At 37.9% G+C, this 20,622-nt stretch overlaps 4 protein-coding genes and 1 pseudogene across 5 annotated transcripts; 2 read left to right on the top strand and 3 right to left on the bottom strand.

Moving 5' to 3' along the window:
* Positions 1–70: 70 nt before the first annotated feature.
* Positions 71–2,649, bottom strand: LOC126785800 (uncharacterized). Its single transcript, XM_050511453.1, has 3 exons — positions 2,439–2,649; positions 568–1,430; positions 71–469 (listed from the first exon to the last, which is right to left on the bottom strand). The coding sequence occupies exons 2-3, from the start codon at positions 1,425–1,427 to the stop codon at positions 295–297; spliced, it is 1,035 nt and encodes a 344-aa protein (XP_050367410.1). The 5' UTR covers positions 1,428–1,430; positions 2,439–2,649; the 3' UTR covers positions 71–294.
* Positions 2,650–3,629: 980 nt separating this feature from the next.
* LOC126800486 (endoglucanase 2-like) lies at positions 3,630–6,581 on the bottom strand (annotated as a pseudogene).
* Positions 6,582–6,639: 58 nt separating this feature from the next.
* On the top strand, positions 6,640–8,972 carry LOC126789143 (RNA-binding protein involved in heterochromatin assembly dri1). The gene is made up of 7 exons (XM_050515228.1): positions 6,640–6,870; positions 7,095–7,480; positions 7,563–7,590; positions 7,784–7,857; positions 7,980–8,155; positions 8,503–8,583; positions 8,832–8,972. Exons 1-7 carry the CDS (start codon positions 6,705–6,707, stop codon positions 8,878–8,880), a joined length of 960 nt encoding a protein of 319 aa, XP_050371185.1. The 5' UTR covers positions 6,640–6,704; the 3' UTR covers positions 8,881–8,972.
* On the bottom strand, positions 8,964–9,878 carry LOC126789148 (uncharacterized). Its single transcript, XM_050515241.1, has one exon. It carries the CDS (start codon positions 9,818–9,820, stop codon positions 9,299–9,301), a length of 522 nt encoding a protein of 173 aa, XP_050371198.1. The 5' UTR covers positions 9,821–9,878; the 3' UTR covers positions 8,964–9,298.
* Positions 9,879–15,766: 5,888 nt separating this feature from the next.
* LOC126782487 (RNA demethylase ALKBH9B) lies at positions 15,767–19,190 on the top strand. 2 transcript variants are annotated; one of them, XM_050507747.1, is made up of 6 exons: positions 15,767–16,102; positions 16,335–16,889; positions 17,480–17,565; positions 17,751–18,061; positions 18,220–18,291; positions 18,374–19,190. In XM_050507747.1, exons 1-6 carry the CDS (start codon positions 15,934–15,936, stop codon positions 18,672–18,674), a joined length of 1,494 nt encoding a protein of 497 aa, XP_050363704.1. In that variant the 5' UTR covers positions 15,767–15,933; the 3' UTR covers positions 18,675–19,190. The 2 variants fall into 2 exon arrangements, with proteins under 2 accessions (XP_050363704.1, XP_050363712.1); XM_050507755.1 differs by lacking the exon at positions 18,374–19,190 and having other exon boundaries at positions 18,220–18,295.
* Positions 19,191–20,622: the final 1,432 nt, after the last annotated feature.

Raw genomic sequence — 20,622 nt, 5'->3', positions numbered from 1 at the left:
AAAGCATTGATGCATAAACATTCCGGGTTTAGAACTTTAGACATTGTATTACAAGTAATGGCTTTCTGGATTTAGTTTCCAACAAGAGCAAGCATAAATGCAGAATCGATAACAAGTTCAAGGGAGCACATGACAATGTTACAATTGAAAGAAAGGATGTCCAGTAAAGTTTGCCACTCAAGAGTCGTGCAATGCTAGATGCGTCCTCGGTAATAATGGGTGGAATTGAGCCAAACGGTGTTGCAAAGCAACCGGCCACCAACCACCGAGCAGTACAAAGGCAAGCCTGAAGAATTAGATGTTCGAAGCACTCAAAGCCATCACCTTGCATTGTTCATTCATGGCATGAAGTTGTGCTTCTTTCTTGTCAAGAAGAGCACTGAGCCTTACATTCTCTTCCATAAGTTTCTGAACTTCTACCTCTTTCTGTGTTTTCTCACCCTCTAATTGTGTTGTTTTTGCGACTAGCCTGTTCCAAAGAAACATGAGATTGTGACACAACAAAACATTTTCAGCTAGCGTGAAAGTTTATCATATATTGACTGCAGAATAAGTAAGATAACTGACCGTTCAAACAGCCTCTCAATAGTTTGAAACTGCTTCTCAGATGAAAGCAATGTTTCTCGTACAGTGATGAGACTGCTGACATATGATTTTAGAGACTCAAAGTCCCGCTTCACCCGGCAAAGCTCCTGCTCATTTTCTGTCGCTCGTTCCCTTTGTATAGATGTCTCTTGAACCAAATCCTCAACTCTCTGCCGCATCTCGTTTAGAATACCATTTGTACCTAGAGCAAATCGCTCCATCTCCTCTAACTTCAAAGCCATGTTCTCAATTTGGATGGACTTTTTCTTGATTTCTTCCTGACCATAAGTTACCTTCTCCTTCTCAACTGCAGTTTCAGATTCTGCCAAGATAACTCTCTTTACTAGAGCTTCCATTACATCTGTAACCATCTGCACAGAGTTCAGCAGTTCACCGATATAAGCTGCATCTTCTTTATCTAGAGTGTCCTGTTGCTTGTCAAACCCAACTGAAGAATCATCATCTGGATCATCAAAAAAAGAAAGATCAATGTTCCGAGACCATCCAGACAAAGGTGTACCATTTTTATCAACAAGCCCCAGTCCTTCTGATTGTTTGATGCCACACGCTGTATGGGCTAAATGAGGAATGACCATTATTCTTGCTTTTGATTTCAAGTACGTCAACAAACTGGCAGCCATCTTAACTCTCCGCCAAAGAACCTCTAATTCCTTTCTTGAGTCTTCATCAGACCCCTCTATACAAGCCTTTACCTCCATTAGCTTTTTCTGTAATACATCCACATGGGACTGGCGCTGCTCCATCTCCAGCTTCCACATTTCATGTGTTTGGCTCAGTTGAGACTTCAATGATGACAAGTCAAACTCTTCTCCAGCTGCCATCCCCTGTCCAAAGTTGTAAAAAGAACATAAATACCGTGAAACACTGAAACCTAATACTATGGACACCACGTCCATATGAAGGGCCTAACTAGCATAAAATAATTCAAATGCATATCGCACCATTAAGCTCAAAGTGCCTGCTAACTCATGGCTTCATATTGCAAAAAATGTCACAGTAAAGTTTGTAATATATATCAAGTTACCATCTTGCTAAAGATATATCTAGTATAAGGAGACAAATTGCACACAAATCCAAATAAGCTGCAGTTACTAACATACAGCTGCTGATGTCTGCAAGATCAAAAGCAGAAAACTTCAAGCATATTGGAATAATCTTTGGAAGATAATTCCAAGGGCAGTTAGCCTAGATAGAATGCTCCACGCCAGGGATTATACCACATAAAAAACGAAGGGGTTTTGACTCCAGTCAATTATCGCACACTCTATCGTACAGAGATCACAAGAAGCTGCTCATGACAGTAAACAAAACTTAAATAGAGCTGCATCCAGATACTTGATGTTAAATTATTCTTTCAGCATCCGTCCTGAACTATTAGCTTATCCAGTAATCACTACCACTGCACTCAAAACTCGAATTGACAATTGCAGATAACCCCAAAACAACCAAGTCCCCTAGACTAAAAGTAGATTGAAATCAAATCAAGCACAAACTGAAGAGGATTCAACATGTACTTTATGAACCTAAAGCTATTTCCAGCTCAAACATTATTTATTCTCATCACAATTAACATCAGAATATTATCACAATCTCCCATACCAAAGCTTTGGGTTTCTAGTTCCACAATCCAATTACAAACAAGCACAGTCCGATCTCCACCAAAATCAAATCTTTACACAAAGTGACACAATTGAAACTCAAAAAAGGAAGAAACTTTAAGAAGTAAAACAGCAATCGCATCAAACCCACCAAAGAAAATAAAAACGATGAAGGATTCAAAGCAAAACAAGCTCTGAAAGCATGAAGATGAGGTAGAAATGAAAAACACAGACCTTTTGGGGTTTGAGTGAAGGCAATGGATTTGAGGATCAGAGTTCTTGGAACCCAAAGAGGAGGAGGAGATTGGTGGGTGCTGGTGGCCGTCCTCGTCGTCTTGGTCCAGCACACGCCGGGTTTTACTGTTTTGGTATGAAAAACAGAGCACTAATAATATCGTTGAAGAGCTGCGTGCTTTTCCTTTTGGTCTTGCCCTGTGCGCCCCTAGTTTTGTGTTCTTCGTTTTTCTTTACTTTGGAAAGTGAATAATAAAATGTGGATCTAATAAAGATTATATATGTCTTAATAATGGAGGAATTGTGGTCCAATGGATAAGGTATCATTGAAAGTTTGAAACTAAAATGGAATATAATGTCAATACCAATGTAACAACTTAGATCTATTTGGGTTGAATTGGTGCTTCACTTTGGAGCCAAGCTAGGAAAAGTACATTGTATTGTATTGAAGTAGTCCAAAATGAATAATGACATTGTATAACTTGTTAGATCTAGGTTGTTTTGTTTAGTATATGGATTTAAAGCAAAAATAGATTGTCTCAATACACTTGTAAACTCATTTAGTATGATTTCGAGCTATCTATGACTATAATTGTTCTATTATACAAAGTTGCTTATATTTGATATGATGTCTCGTAGAGGATTTCTTATTTCTTAAAAGGCTTTGAACATGTAATTCTAAAAGTTAGGAGGATGTGAAGTAACAATGTTTATGTAAGTTAACAAAGAATTTGAATTTAGGAGAATACTATCATGACTTTTTCTTCTGATGCAAGAATTACTGTTATGTTGAAGTAAGGTGGATGGGCAACGAACGTGTTGGGGTGCAATGGTGGTTAGTTAGTATTGAGATGTTTGATTGAAGATGAAAAAACGGCTGCTTTAGGCATATGATCCGTAAACCTGAACCAAACCAAAGTGATTTGAATGATCCTTAAATGTTCAATAACCAGTTGACAGTTGTATTGTATAGTGAAGCAATCACTGTGTTGATACCTGAACTAACTGAATTGCCATTTCAACAAGAAGTACTTACATTTCTGAAACTCATATTTACACTTCCAGCAAGATTAGAAAGAAACACTTCTGTCTTGAGATTCTCTTCCTCTAACACTAAAGAAAGTTGGAGCTACAAACAAGCAAACACAAAACCTATTACATATGATACAAGAAGGTCGCTACGTGCTTTCACTACAAGTGCTTGGCCACCGAAGAAGTGGAAACTAAGCCGGAGAGGAGAGCAGTAATCAGTGCACTATTGTAAGTGGTTGGTTCACCTTGCTTTGAATTGTTTCTGATATCTATATAGCTATCATTCTGAAAAGGTCCACCAACCAGGGCACCAACCAACAGCTACATTCGGATTAGGATCAGGGGAGTACAACCACTTAAACCCATCGCTGCAGCCGGTATCTACATCAACTGGAATTGAAGATCCCCTATGGTGCACATGTTGAGGGTAGTTACTTCCAGAACCTACAAGATAACTCATCTTCATTGGATTTTTTCCCAATGTGTAATCTGCCTGCAAGTATTTGTGCAATTTGATCCATATCAATAACATAAGAACAATGGTAAGTGTTGCAACCTCTTAAGTAGTCATTACCAACTGATCGAGTTAATGACCTGAGAGATGGCAAAGCTACGAAGATCTTCTGGCTTGTAAATTTTCCCATCACAATATAGCATCTCAGTCTGAGACGCAACCATGTAGTCGCTATAGAGAACTGCTAGAAAGGCTGAAGACATAGCATGTTGTAGACAGTTCCATTCTTCCACCCATATCAGGCCATCTACATAAAATGAACACATTACTTCATCGATTTGCTTATTCGGAATGTGTGTGTTTTTGGGTACATATGACGTCTTGTTTAGGAAATTACTGTCTGTTCTGTTAGATGTGGCCGTAGGTGAATCTGGTATTAGTCCACACATGAAGACATCTGCAGTTTTTCGGTACATCTGGAGATCAATGTTCTCTACAACAGAGATCTCTTTTGCACCGAAGAAACTTATCCTGGACATCAAAACCTGCTCCAAAACAGTACAAAATCAGTCTAACTAAAAAGTCTGAGGTGTTGGTTGGTGCTTATAGATGAAACTGTCATTATACTTTGCAGTTTAATAGGAGAACAAATAAAAGAAAATTGGTAACCATAAATAGTATTTTGGCCTGTAAGCTAGAAAGGGCTACGTAAGTTGACATGCATTTAAGTATTAAAGGTAGCTGAGTTGCAGCATGCTTGTCATCCCAACTGAACCAAGATGGACTTCCCCAATTGGCAAATGCCTGCCCGTTCTGTTCGGTAACATACCTGAAATAGTCCGGTTCTTCAGTTGCATGGTAGAGCCAGGCAGCTGCCCACAAAAGCTCATCTCCATATCCTGAAGAGTTGTAGTACTCCTGCACTTGGGGAATGCTAACACTATAAGAACCTCTCCAAGTATCGCAAAATTAAACAGCTGCTTGGCATGCTTGAGGAGCAATTTCGAGTATGATGAGTCAACTTTTCTGAAAACAAGAGATGCTGATGCCATAGCTGCTGCTGTTTCCGCTGCAACTTCTGTTCCTGGGAAGGATGTGTTGATTTGAACCAGAGGCCTCCTCTCTGTCATGGTTTCAGGTCTTTGCCAACATTTGTGGTCTACTTCTGGATCACCTACCTTAAGTCACATACAAGAAAACTATAATTAGCCTTAAAGATTAGGCAATGAACTATGTAACTAAAAATTTCGCTGGATAAAAAGGTGAGTTGAACAATGATCTGCAATACTGCATCCATTTCCAAATTCTTATATGAGCAACGATATTGTCTCCAACTTAATCACTTAACTTTAACCGGATTCTAACATTCCCAAATCCCAATTTAATGTGTCTAGCGGCCAGCATAATATACTTGTGTGTCACATTTCCGACTTCAGATTAGTATCATATCTGGGATCAAAAGTTAAAGATTGTGACTTTGCAAGCAAATTTGTATACCTGAATATAGAGCACATTCGGTGAAGGATGTGAATTGATCAAGTAATCAGTGATCCACTTCAAAGAATCACGGGCATGATCCAATTGCTTCACCTGTTTCGTTTGCATACCATATTCAAGAATAGACCAGGATAAAACTGTTGCAGTGAAAGCCATGGGAAACCCAAACTTCATAAGATCACCAGCATCATACATCCCCTTCGATAAGTCCAACCCCTCCTCATACCCATCTTGGAGCCCCGAGTCCCCTCTCCACCCGACCTGGTTCTTCACCAGCTTCCCAGCTACGTACACCAACAATAACCAAACCAAATCACCAATAAACATCACGAAAGAGATTACGACGTAACTTTAGAGAAATGACCAAGTGGATCAACGAAAGGTTACATTTCTGGGCGTCGAAGAACAGCGTGGCGAGTTGAAGAGCGTCGGAGTATATTTGCACGACACGCCCGGGTCGACTCGAGTTCCAATTATGGTAGTAGTCGTTGAAGCTTCTTAGCAGAGTGAGGGTGGCAGCTGAGGCGACCAGAGCGATGTAGAGTAACAGAACTAACCGGCAAAACCAGCCAGTGTTCGACTCTCTGTGAAAAGCTTTCTCCTGCCTTCCATTTACGCAATCTGCAACACAACTGCTATGTAACTAAAGAAGATAGTCATGTGAAAAGCGAAATCTTCACTACTATGTATATCCGCTTGCATTGGTTAGTGTTATTCGATACGACGTTGGCACCATATGTGTTCATAGAGGAAGCAATATATTAGGATCTCTTGGTGATGCATGCCCAGCGTGAGACTAACAAAGTAGCTCATATTCTTGCTAAACATGCTTTATGTTCTTGCTAAACAGCTCCCGTCATGATACGGGACGTCATCTTAAACGATTATAATCGTTCGTTCTTCTTTAATGCAATTGCAATTTCAAAAACAAATTAGGATCTCTTGGATTCAGGTCTCTAAACCTCATATATCATAAAGATTAGTACATGACAGTGTCTATATTAGAAACAAAATCAGGATAAGCTTTTAGGTAGAAATTTGAAAATTCAACTCATTTCTAATGTAATTTCAAGGAGATATACCAGATTGTTACATATGTTGGGGTTAGCAGGTAAAGAGTTGTGGCCCAATAGTACAAAACGGAGCCCCGATCGGCCCATATTTATCCTGAAGGTCAAGGGCGGGCGCGAGAGTTTCAACCGCCAACTGCTCCGTACGCACCGCTCCTTCCTTCAGCTCCAGCTCGTCACATAAACTCAATCACAGTCAGACTCAGCTGACCAATGGCGGAAGGAAGAGAAGGCGACTGGGAATGCAGTGGATGCAGAAACCGCAACTACGCCTTCAGATCCTTCTGCAATCGCTGCCGCCAGCCTCGTCTCCTCGTCGACTCCAAAACCCCCGCCGACTCCAAATGGCTCCCCCGCATCGGCGATTGGATCTGCACCGGTTGGTTACCCCCCTCCTCTCTTCTTTTACTCTCTCCCGTTAGCCTCAATTCAATTCAACCCAATCCAATCGCGATATTATTAATAATAATAGGGTTTGAGGGTTGTTTATGATCTCTCTTTTATCAACTCGAAACGTTAAAATGGAAAACTGGGTGATTTGTGTATGTGTGTTTTGGGTGTGGGATGGACTTGGTTGGTGTGCGTTGGTATGATGATCAATAGGTTGCACTAACAACAATTATGCATCAAGAGAGAAGTGCAAGAAGTGCGGCCAGAACAAGGACGTGGCATCAATGCCGGCCATTGCTATGCCCGGAAGTTCTGTTCCGTCCTATCCGAATTACTTGGGACGAGGACAAGTGGGACTGGATCCCAAGATGATGAGCTTTGGTGCTGCTCCTCCTCCGCAGCAGCAGCCGTTTCCTCTGAACACCAACTGGCCTGGGGCTGATAAGTATGGGGTTCGGCCGGGGTCTGGTTTGTCTGTTGGTGGAATCCGTAGTGCTGGAGCTCCATATGCCAACCCTGGTGGTGAGGTTCCGAAAGGGTTTCGCTCTGGTGACTGGATATGTGGCTGTGGGTTTCATAATTACCAGTCTCGTACTCAGGTATGCTGATGCAATATTAGTATTTGAAGGATATTAGTAACTCAACTGTTGAGGTATGATTCAACTTTGTTTTTGTCTGCAGTGCAAGAAATGCAATGCCTTTCCTCCAGGTACAATCTATCTTTATCGGCTTAACAATTTTATCACTGTAGATATATATTTAGAAGCGCCCGCCCGCAATCATCTCTGTCTTTCTTTTGCAAGTATGATGCTTGGTAATATTGTTAAGTGCAATGTGTGTTTGTGTGTAACTATTGTCTCTTATTTGCGTTCCTCTTTTTCTTTTCTTTTTTCTGTATATAGCTCTTGGAATCAAGCGGTTAGCATCCGAAGAGTTTGTTAACGATTGGGATAACAAGAGATTGAACGTGGGACATGTAAAGACCTCTTTACTTTTTATGGCATCTTAGTTTTCAGAATTGTAAATAAAATACAATGTCTTATGTCGATGGCATCTTAGATTACTTCGTCCTTCACTTATTCTGTTTACAATTGGCAGGCATTTGGGCAGCATCAAGCTTATCCTGGGTTCGAGCAAGCGATAGGGGCCAGAGGTCACCCCATAGCTGGACCTCATGGTCATTATCCCGGTCTGAACTCAGTCGGGGCTCCCAATTTTCAAGCCCCCATGCCATTGACACAACATGCAACAACACCAACACTCTTTGGGAAAGGGTAAGTAATCAGCTTTACCTTTTACATATGCATACTTAATCACCGGCGTCCTTCAGACAATTTTACATTACACTTAAAATGAATATAAGACAATGTGACCGTGTTCATCTGTTTTCAGTTCAGTTCAAAATTATAAGAGTTCTCACAATTTGAAATCACAAGATACCATTTTATTTTTGCCTTTCAATGTTTTTTTATTGACTGGATGGAACATTATAACTTACATCTTATCTGGGTGATATCACTTATGATCTATGTATAGAGTTCCCAGAGACTCATCTTGCTGTGGGATTTTAAATCAGCATCTGTGATCAGGTATTCATACTTGTTTTTACTTGACTTTGCAGAGCAAAGCAATGGCGTAATGGGGATTGGATGTGCACAAATTGCGACAATCACAATTATGCATCTCGATCAAGTTGCAATAGGTAACCTATTCACTATTCATAACAAAACATTGACATTCATTACTTCAATCATTATTCTTGGCTTGGAACTAACAAACCTCATCCTCAATGCTCATTTTTTATGCTCCAACTTAAGTAAATTTCAGTATATCATTGTTTTGCAACTAACGAATGTACTTCATACTGCACCATGTGAAAATTGTCAATGATCTCTCTCTTACAATAGAATCTGCTGCTCTTTAACTTTTGGCACTCTTGTTTACCTGCAGATGCAAGACGGAAAGAGATGCAGCTGCTCAGCCAGTCAATGTCATATAGTCTTTAAAACTAAAGTAGTAGTATGAATTCTGTTGAAATATTCTTTTAGTTTTGCCTCTTGTACTTTGTGTAGGGAAAGATGAACAAGGTCATATACCCTATGTTAGATCTGTGTGGGATACGCTAAAGAGTTAGTAGATTGAATTTTCAATCTTTAGCAGTCAAGGATGTGATTTGCGAGTTGATAAATTCCTCCAAATTGGGAACATTTGTACTACGTATAACAACATATTTGAAAACAAAAGCACATTTTTGTACCTTCACTAATTATATTGTGATGTTTTGAACCGTCCATATCACCATATGAGATTCCGCTATAAAATCATTATATCAAACCAGAAGTACAAAATCTCTAAGCAGAAAGAGAATCGACAATGGACTTCATTCTTGTGGTTCTAGATGGAATGTGAATCTCAGCTCAGGAACCCTTGAGGATGGCGGCAGGAGAAAGAGGAGCCGAGTCCAGCTGGTAAAGATTAAGCGCCGGCCCGACGAACCTGAAGAGAATCCAAGCTCCGATAACGATGAAGATTGATGCATAAGCAAACTTGTTTATCCAATACAGCAAACCCTTCTCCCCTAGGTAAAGCTCCAAGGCCTGTTCCCCCAAGCTCATATCCTCCCACTTCTTTGGAACTGCAGCTTCAGCCTTCATGAACCGTTCCCCACTGCCTTCACCTTCCCTCTGCTGCTTCGCCCTCTTTCTAGACCTCTTCTTGAACCGTACGCCCGCGGTGTCTGTCGGCGTAGGCGCGCTGTTGCCGTCAGTAGTGTCGGGGCTAGTGCTGCTGCCACCATCACTGCTACTGCAGATGGGAGTGACTTTGAGATGTTGTGGCCGGTTGGGAGAGAAGAGCCGGCTACATGTAGGTTTGGCGAGGGCGAGGTTGGGTGGTGCTACTGGTTTTGAAGCAAGGAGATGGAAGACTCCTCCTTCCATTGTTGTTGCAGAGTTGAAGCTGCAGCAGCGAGTGGATGAATTTGCTTATCCTCGGCCTTTATCCTTCTGAATTCTTATCAGTCTGAGAATATGAGCTGCCAAGTGCTTAAGAATAGCTCGGTTGGGCTCTGAATGGGCCTTCAACCATAAAAGACCAGTGCAGTAACTCACTATACTTTTTTTTTTGGTCAATACAGTAACTCACTAGACTATGAGGTCTCAGATTCTATAATGGTGATTAGTGTATTATAATTTGACATTGGCTAACCTTATTTTGCTAACTCAACTCCTATTTGTAGTACAAAATATTATAAAATCCTATAAAATAGTACGGTAGATCTGTAGTACTCACAAAAAATCTAACAAATAGGGGAGAAAGCGTCAAAGAGTCGAAGTTAGTTGTAGTTTACAAAATAATACAAATTGTAGTAATCTTATACAACTCTACAAAATATTATGAAACTCAACAAAATATTAAAAAATTCTATGATTTCATATAAAATTCCATGAAATAGTACAAAATTCTACGAAATATTATGAAATTCTATAAAAATGATCGGTCGGTAGTACCCATAAAAAATCTAACCAAATGGAGAAACAGTCTAAAAGTTAGAAACTAGTTTTAGTTTACAAAATACTACAAATTATGCGTAAGTTAACGAAACTCTACAAAATATTACGAAACTCTACGAAATGCTACAAAATTCTACAAAATATAACGAAATTATACAAAAATGGTAGGTTGCTAGTACCCATAAAAAATCCAAGTAAAAGGGATAAAGAGTCCAAAAGTCCGAAATTAGTTTTAGTTTTCAAAATATTACAAAAGTACAAATTATGCGTAACCTTACGAAATTCTACAAAATATTACGAAACACTACGAAATACTACACAATTATATAAAATAGTACAAAATATATGAAATATAATGAAATTCTACAAAAATGGTAAATCGATAGTACCCATAAATAATCTAATCAAATGGAGAAAGAGACTAAAAGTCCGAATTTGGTTTTAGTTTACAAAATACTACAAATTATGCGCAGCCTTACGAAATCCTACAAAATATTACAATATGCTATAAAAATTTATGAAATATAACGAAATTTTACAAAAATGGTAGGTCGCTAGTACCCATAAATAATCCAATTAAAAGGGATAAAGGGTCTAAAAGTTCAAAGTTAGTTTTAGTTTTAGAAAATATTACAAAAGTACAAATTATGGATAATTTTACGAAACTCTATAAAATATTACGAAAGTCTATAAACTATCACGAAATGCTACAAAATTCTACGAAATATAATAGAATTCTATAAAAAATTATAAATCGATAGTACACATAAAGAATCTGATCAAAGAGAGAAAAGGTCTAAAAGTTCGATGTTAGTTTTAATTTACAAAATACTACAAATTATGCGCAGCCTTACGAAATCCTACAAAATATTACAATATGTTATAAAAATTTATGAAATATAACGAAATTTTACAAAAATGGTAGGTCGCTAGTACCCATAAATAATCCAATTAAAAGGGATAAAGGGTCTAAAAGTTCAAAGTTAGTTTTAGTTTTAGAAAATATTACAAAAGTAAAAATTATGGATAATTTTACGAAACTCTACAAAATATTACGAAAGTCTATAAACTATTACGAAATGCTACAAAATTCTACGAAATATAATAGAATTCTATAAAAAAAATTATAAATCGATAGTACACATAAAGAATCTGATCAAAGAGAGAAAAGGTCTAAAAGTTCGATGTTAGTTTTAATTTACAAAATACTACAAATTATGCATAACCTTATAAAATTCTACAAAATAATACAAAATGTTATAAAATTCTAAAAAATAATACAAAACTCTACGAAATATAACCAAATTCTACAAAAATGGTGAGTTGATATTAGGGAAAATTATAAAATAGTATCATCTCACATCATAAATTAGAAAAAGTCACTACTTATTTCGAAAATTATAAAATAGTATCATCTCACATCATAAATTAGAAAAAGTCACTACTTATTTCCCAATTATAAAAATGTCATCTCAATTTACTAGAAATTAGAAAATAGTCAACAAGCTTATAACAAATTAAAAAATAGTCAGTTTTTAAATATTTTCCGGACAATTTTACTCTTTCTTCTTCATCTTCATTTTCCCTTCTTTTTCTAATATCGTCTGACGATGGATTTGAGAGTGGTTGATACAATTGGAAAGATCTATTTCTCCTATTTCATTTCATACCCTACTCACACCGAACTGATCACCGTACAAGTCACATCAACCCTCGCAAGGGGTTGCCACTACCGCCGATGATGATGCACCAAGCAATTCCGGTGAAACCAGAGCTCAAGGTTATCTAGTTATAGTTATTATTTTTATTATGAGCATACTCATACAAATCTCTTTTGAATTTAAATATAATTTTGCATATTTAGACATTTCTTCTCGGCATATCACACCTACTGTCACACTATTAATCACATATTTTGTCACACCTCACACATGTTATCACACCTGATGTCACACAACCTATCACACTAATTGTCACACTACTTATCACACGTTGTCAAACCCGCTATCACACATGTTGTCACACTCATTGTCACACTACCTATCACATCTGATGTCACACTATCTATTACACTACCTATTACACCCTCTGTCATACTACATATCACACCCGCTGTCACACAACCTATCACACTAACTGTCTCACCCACTGTCACACTACATATCACACTAATTATCACATCCTTTGTCACACTCGTTGTCATACTGTTTCATGTGACTATTGTGACAAGATAAAGAAGAAGAAGAAGAAGAACAATAATAATAATTACTTGAAATAACGAACTTTTATTTACGGTTATGTGATAATGAACTTCTCAAATCAACTCATACGATCCAAATATCGACATTAATGTGATGTCACACCTCTAGCCACACTACCTATCACATTACATGACACACTGCCTTTCACACTACATGTCACAGTAGAAAGTTAGTGTGACTGGTAATGTGATATTTATTGTGAAAGGCAGTGATAGTGTGACAACAAATTTTTTAAACTACCCAATATTTGAGGTGGGAACCCAGAAAACTACTCTGGGCACCATGTCACCATCTTCTTCAAATCTTTTTTTTTTCGGCGAGCCCTGCAGCACCACCAGACGCTTTGATCACGACCACTACCACGATCAGGCACCAGTGCCACCATATAAGAGGCTCGTCGATGGAGTTGTGATTCTCGCTAGGAAAACTGAAATTGCATCATCGCAATCTATATCTACATCAACATGGAGGTCTCCCTCTTCCGATGAACCCCGTACCACCTCCATGCATTGAAAAATCTTGCGCCTCCTCCCTGCACCGACATACCTCGCGCCTCCACCCAGGGCCAACGAACCCAACGATAATGTAGCGGGAGGCGAAAAAGAGCCTCTGATCGCGGAGGGTGTCAGTGACAAAGGAATCGTTGGTGTAGCAGGTGGGGATGTCTATCAGACTTTGGAGCTTCGACGATGGGAGTATCAGCGGAGGCGCATGGATGTGGATAAGGGTTTGGAGCTTCGACAGTGGCCATGGCTGTCTTTGATCATGATTAGTGGTCATCTGCGTGAAAACAAAATTTGAGAGCAGTGGCAATTTATAATTTTTATGAGCAACAGGCCAACAAATATAATTGCTTACTTTTTTTTTTCTAATTTTCAAAATTTAAGTAACTATTTTCTCATTTCACGTGTCAAAATGGATTTTTTATAAGAAACTCTTGATATTACCCATAAAGAATCTAATTAAAAGGGAGAAATGGTCTAAAAGTCCGAAGTTAGTTTTAGTATTACAAAAGTACAAATTATGCGTAACTTTATGAAACTGTACAAAATATTACAAAATTCTACGAAATAGTACAAAATTCTACAAAATCTTTCGTATGTTAATTAATGTTTCACGCAAGGACTAAAATATCGGCAATTACGGATATATCGAGGCTTCAAAAAATGGAAATTTCGACAGAAATATCGGGGAAATATCGATCTTGAAAAATAATTGAGAAAATTGATGGAAATTTAAATAAAAATATGGAAATTATGGATGTAATTTTAAGAGATGTTTCTTTAATCAATTGTCTACTATATTTCATAAGAAAATATTGTATAATTTTTTAGTCTATAAGGAGTTGTAGTGATTTGAGATAGAGCAACCATCGAGAATTCGTAAAAATTGATTTTAAAATATAAACATCTAATTGACTTGAAAAGAATATAGTGAATAATGCATTGTTGAGCTTCTCTCATAAATTCATCATCAATTTATATGATAGTAGGTAAGTGGAAGAAACATATTAAGAAGAACAAATGAAATAGTAGTGGTGCAACAATGCATTACATCTTTTTATGTATTCGTAGTATAGTAAAGTTAACAAAGGAAAGAAATTAAAAATTAGCTAACAATGACTTTTAGTTGAATAATAAGGAAGGAAAAAAGAAACTAATAAAATTAGTTGGGATTAGACAATTTATCAAATGTTTTTTTATAAGATGGTATATATCATAATAATTGCATAAAAAAACAATAACATGAATTGGTTGAGATGGTAAGGTCATAGAGTGTCTAACCATGTGATTAGGGGTTCGATTCCCCTTAAAAGCATGTTTGAATTTTATTTTGTGGTGGCGACACGTGGTAGAACGTGGATATATCGCGATATTTCCCAATAATTTTGAAAATATCGCGATATATCGGGATATTTCGAAAATATCGGACGAAATTATACTGGTATATGAAAGATATATCGTAAAGCGAGAAAAACGAAATTATCGTCGATATTTCGACGATAATTTCGATTTTTCAGTCTTTGGTTTCACGTCACATTGTGACACACTTTATTCGTCTTGTTGAATAAATGAACAATATATATTATTCCGGCTCACATAAAGACTCAAATTGTTAGCAAAAAACGAATGACCAAGATTCCAACAACTTTGTCCTCTAAAACTAACTACTAGGGGTGGGCATAAAAAACTGAAAATCTCGATCCCGTTTCGAAATTCATAGAGATGGGACGGAACGGGACGGGAGTCTAAAAACGTATGTCCCGTCCCGTTTCATAATAGTGGGACGAATAATTTCTATCCCGCTTCGTCTCGTCATGTCTCGCTTTAAATTTCATTTGAATTTTAACCATCAAATATTTCATCATCATCATCATATATTTATAATTTATGAGAACATCTTAGATGCATTTGATAAGGAAATGACTAACTTCAAACAATGAATCTTAGACTTTGGTTCATTTTCTAAAGGTAAACAAGTCCCGGTTAATTTTTTCATTAATATATAGTTCGAGTTATATGATATAAATAAAGACGATTTGTATATTGCAAATTTCTATGACTTAGCAATCGAAACCTATATAATCTTATATACAATATATAATTATATATGTTTCTCTTGTATGATAACACTAGAATTTTTATGTACAATATCTATAACGCTATAATTTGAATGATTAATTTAATTTTATAATAATTAAACTCATGGTATCGAAGAAGATGATGAATGATATTTGAAACAATCTATATGTTTCTTCTATTACAATAATTTGTACTAAAATTTTATTAATAGTAAATTAAGTATTTATTATTTAAAGTCTGAGAATGTGAGATAGACCCGATCTCATTCCGATCCTGACGGAATTAATCTTGAGTGAGACGAACTTTTAAAAACACAAATATTGTCACAATCTTAATAAGTACGACGATACATGGAATTAGTCTCATCCCGTGGCCACCCTGCTAACTACAACAGAAAATTTCCGACAATGACAAATAGAAAAGGGAAATTTCTGTGAGTTGGTCAAGTCTTCCAGACAGGAGAACTGTTCGAAGTCTTTATCCAAACCCAAACTGGATTCGAGGGGAAGGTATATCGTCTTCTTCACTCGAAATTCCTCATACACCCCGCCACAGTCTCACATATGACCTCCACATCCCCAATACTCACCCAAACTTGTGATTCCAACCTCCACAAAAACAAGCCCCACTCTCTGACACTCCAAGCAAAATCCAAACTCGCCCGATTCGACTCGCTGGCGCCAACCGAGTCAATACCATGACCGACGGCGCCAACAAACCCCTCGACCCGTTCCTCGTCGGTTACCAGCCCTCGGAGCTCCGAATCGCCTCCGAATTCCTCACCACGTGGCTCCCCTTCCTCACCAGAGATCTCTGCCGCCGCTGCGCCACCGCTCTCGCCGATCGCGTCCGATCCCTCGGCCCAGGTAATTGTCCATATATTTCTAAATCCTCAATCTTTGTTCTCTACTTAATTGTTTCAATCTGGAAGAATAATCCGAATATGAACAGTAAACAATTGAATTCTGAAAACAGCGAAATTATTTATACATAAAAGGAAATTCTCTACTTTTTTATTGATGTGTTTGAAGTAATTGTTACTGTTAAGTTGAATTTTGTAGCTGTTGTGAGTGAATTTTACTGCGATGGATTTTGTAGAAGCTAGCAGTGATTCTAAGTTGTCTAATCCGGATGAGAATTTGAGTAATTCGACACCAAAGAGCACGGATTTGCAGGAGGCTAGTGGTAATGGGGATGATGAATATGATGATAACTACGACTCGCTAGGCAGTTGGAAGGACGGCGCCGATGGGATATCGGAACCTTACCGGGAAGCTTCTACCAGTGATGTGGCGTCGAGACCCCGTTCTGTAGAGACTTCGAATTCTAAAATGTCCTGGGCCGACATGGCGCAGGAAGACGAGCTGGAGGAAGAGGAGGAGTTGAATAAGCAGCCGGTTCATGTTGATGCCTCTGCTGGTGACTTGAGGATGACAAAGTCTACGTTGCCGAGGGAGCAGAGGGAGCACATTAGGTTCATGAGTGTGAAGAGGAAGAAAGATTTTGAATCCCTTGAGAGGGTGAATGGGAAGTATGTTAACGTTGTTGAGGGGCTGGAGCTTCATACTGGTATCTTCAGTGCAGCGGAACAGAAGAGGATAGTTGATTATGTTTATGACCTCGAACAGAAGGGCAGAAACGGCGAATTGAAAGGTGAGTTGACTTCCCTTTGATTATCAGCATATCATCTTGTAAGATACATTGATGCTTACGCCTTCTTTATGAGCTTTTTTAAGTGACTGATAACAGAAGGTAACATCGTTGGGTACTAGTATCTATAACTTGATAATTTGGCCTTGTAGGGATGGCAATTTGAGACATAAGCTTTATCTATCAAGTTAAAAATATATCTGATAGAGCAACTTAGCACTACTATAATATGGTGTCTAGTACCCCTATTGGTTGTTGAGATGAATACTACTTATTCAACTTTTATCTTTCTTGGGTCTATTTTCTTCCCAATATAACCTTTTAGTTGTCTTCGATAGACAGATATTAATCTCATCCAGAATAATAGATTTTCTTAAGCTACTGATATGTAGCACATGCATAAATGGCATGATTGGTTTTTTATATATTTCATTAATATTTTCTATCTAGCTCTTTGGTGGATTCTAATATAGACTTGATTCATACTCTCAACATTTCTTTAGATTTTGCTTCCCGTTCTGTTCTCATGTACGGATTTCTTGTCCTTAGCTGTAATACGTACATGCTGTTTGCTAACTATTAACTTCTTGCAGCACGAACTTTTACGGCACCACGGAAGTGGATGAAGGGCAAGGGTCGTGTAACAATTCAGTTTGGCTGTTGCTACAATTATGCAGTGGTATGTATTTTTGATGTATGTCATTATATTTGTGAAATGTACATGATGACTGTGATTGTGAGTATATCTATAATTACAGAAGGGCCTCAAATAACAAACAATAATAGGTAGAAAATTGTGTTTAAAAGAACTATGAAGTGTGACTAAATTTCACATGTTGCTTCTATGTTCTCTTCTGGTTGCAGGATAAAAATGGTAATCCACCTGGTATCCTCCAGAATGAAATGGTAGATCCTTTACCCAGCCTTTTTAAGGTGATCATTAGAAGGCTAGTTAGATGGCATGTGCTTCCTCCGACATGTATACCTGATAGTTGCATTGTCAACATATATGAGGAAGGGGACTGTATACCTCCACACATCGACAACCATGACTTTGTTCGACCGTTCTGTACTGTGTCATTTCTTAGCGAGTGCAATATACTCTTTGGAACAAACTTAAGGGTTATTGATGCTGGTGAGTTTGAGGGCCCACTTAGAATCCCCTTGCCAGTTGGGTAAGTATGCTTTCCTGTATATCTGTGCTTTAGCTGTCCTTGTTTAGCCTCATCATGTACCTGTTGCTTGCTACTGAACATAATGTTATCGACTTTTCACATTTGCATCAACATTCCTATGAATTTTTTATCTTGATAGTTACCCATTTTCACCACAGGTCTGTTCTGGTTTTAAATGGAAGAGGCGCTGATGTGGCTAAGCACTGTGTGCCTGCAGTACCTACAAAGCGGTAAGCACTGTGTGCCTGTCTTCATAGATTAATTGTACTAATGACTTGGTTCAGAATATTTACCCCTTCACTGTTCTTTTAGTATATCAATCACATTCAGAAGAATGGATGAATCCAAGAGGCCAGTGTGGTTTACTCCAGAACCTGATTTGCAAGACATTCAGGCATTGTCCTATGAAGAGGACAATGGTTATAGGTCACACTCTCCTAGAAATGAACCTCGTCCAAGGAGACAATCAACTAGAAGAGGAGATAATCTAGAATCAAGTCAACCCTCTTATAGAAGTTACAGCCGCTCAGAGCCTCGCGACACAACTTGGAGAGGACGCGGATTTGGAAGTAAGTGGAACCATGGAAGGGGCAGGGGGAATCTGGGCAGCTAGTTGGTTTGGATTCACTGTCGGATAAAGTTCTGCTATATTGTCCCATTTTTTTGCTGGAGAGCTGCATTTGGATCTGAATGGATTTTAATTGTCTACTAAATAGGCGTTTCCGATGCTTTGGTTTATTCTTTTGTCACGAGTAATATGTACATGTTTGCGTAGCTGATGTTCAGAGGAAGAGGCAAAGCCGCAAAGGCAAAGTCAGTGATGACACAAGTCTCACCTTTTTGCAGAAGACTACAGGTTTCTTTGGCCTTTTTTTTTTTGGGATGTGATTACTCCTGTACGTATAAGGTTGGCATAATCAGGTTAGCATTATCGATTTGATGAGTTTGAAGCATTGGTGAGTTGTACTATATATTGGATTATCAACTTGAGCTTGGTGTTTATGGCTTCTATATTCCCGTGATAAATATACGACCAATTGAGTGTATTGCTATTCCATTGTGGGATTGAAATGAGTTTCTTGGGTTCTAAGTAGTCATATATGTGTCTGCAAAAAGCTTAACTTTACTATTACTAGTGTCTGGTCTGTATGACTGCATATGTAAGTCCTTTTAACATTTCTTTTTCTTAGATGGGTTGCGCCTTGTGCTTTAGTTACTATGAAGTATTGATTGCCTTCCATTTGTTTGCTTGTCCACCCGAGACTTTTTATTGAATTAAGCCAAGGGAGAGGGAGCAGAGCAAACGAAGCATCAAGAAAATTAGTAATTTGCATGAAATTGCTATGAGATATGTAGGCCGATTGAAACATTAGTCTTTATTTGTATAGTGGAGTCGTGTAAGGTGTTCTGGTAAACTTGTGTTAGATGGTCGTATTGTACAAATAATAAAACTAGACTAGAAATTATTCACCATTTCTACTCTTGTAAACTCTTTTGAAATTAATTACCGATCAAGTAAAAGAAATCGACTTCTATAATTCGCTGCTTTAGAAATCACATTTACTTATGGTCAATTGGTCACTGATTTACTAATGATAGGCAAAATGCGGTTGTAAACTAACGCTTTCAATTGCCAGATTGAAATGAGTTGCGACATGGCTCTTCTATACGAGTACTTATAAATTCAGCACTACAAACCCTGAGTTCAGATTTAGGAGAAAATGTTTCCGATGTCCAATCTCAAAGACCTGCACACAGCACATTACATTGTGACTCATTGTTGTCAACCGGAGAACCTTTGCCTCCTTGGTCACCTTCAGTTTTGTTGGTCGATCGAGTCCATGGCGAAATACCAACTCTGGTTGCACACGAAGCGTGGAATGTGACTTCTAATTTATTTTAGTGACATTGAATTCGAATTTCCTTGGGGGTTCTTCGTGTATGATGTGTGAAGAACTGAGGATGGGATTATCAGATCTGTGTTTTCAATCGTCGTTATCTGTACGTATCATATTTATATATAAACGTACGTACACCATGAGCTAGCTAGCTAGAACTAGAAAACAAGTATAATTTGTGGTTATTGCTTTATTTGAATCGCGGTTTCCAATAAAGGATGGAATTGGTTAATCTGAATGACTGAATCTTTTCATCTATACTTCAAAACTGGGGTAACCGAATACAGCAATCAGTTAATTAACTGGTTCGTTCCTACTTCGAAGCTAGATTGAACTCATACCCTCTTTGAATTTTGATGTCACCAGAGATGAATTATTTTTGTAACTTCTTCTTTTTGGTTACAGGCTTTCGATGACTTTGAAAGTTTGAATTGGTAAAACAACCAACTAGGGATTTTGAAGTTTTATTATGACCTTTTCTGTGTTTCTTCACTCTCTAACTGCAAAATTACCGAGTTTAGAGGTAAATTTGATTATTAAATTTTATGTTAATCTCCTTTATATGTTATGGACCTGCGAGACTTGATCAGGTACAAGCAAGGCATGATTTGCGGTTTGTGTCCATGAGTCCATGACCAGGATTGTGCTATGCCTATAACCATT

This window comes from Argentina anserina, chromosome 1, assembly GCF_933775445.1.
Source record: "Argentina anserina chromosome 1, drPotAnse1.1, whole genome shotgun sequence".
NCBI lineage: Eukaryota > Viridiplantae > Streptophyta > Magnoliopsida > Rosales > Rosaceae > Argentina > Argentina anserina.
The sequence above is the reverse complement of the archived record's forward strand: the minus strand, read 5'-3'. Positions and strand labels throughout refer to the sequence as shown.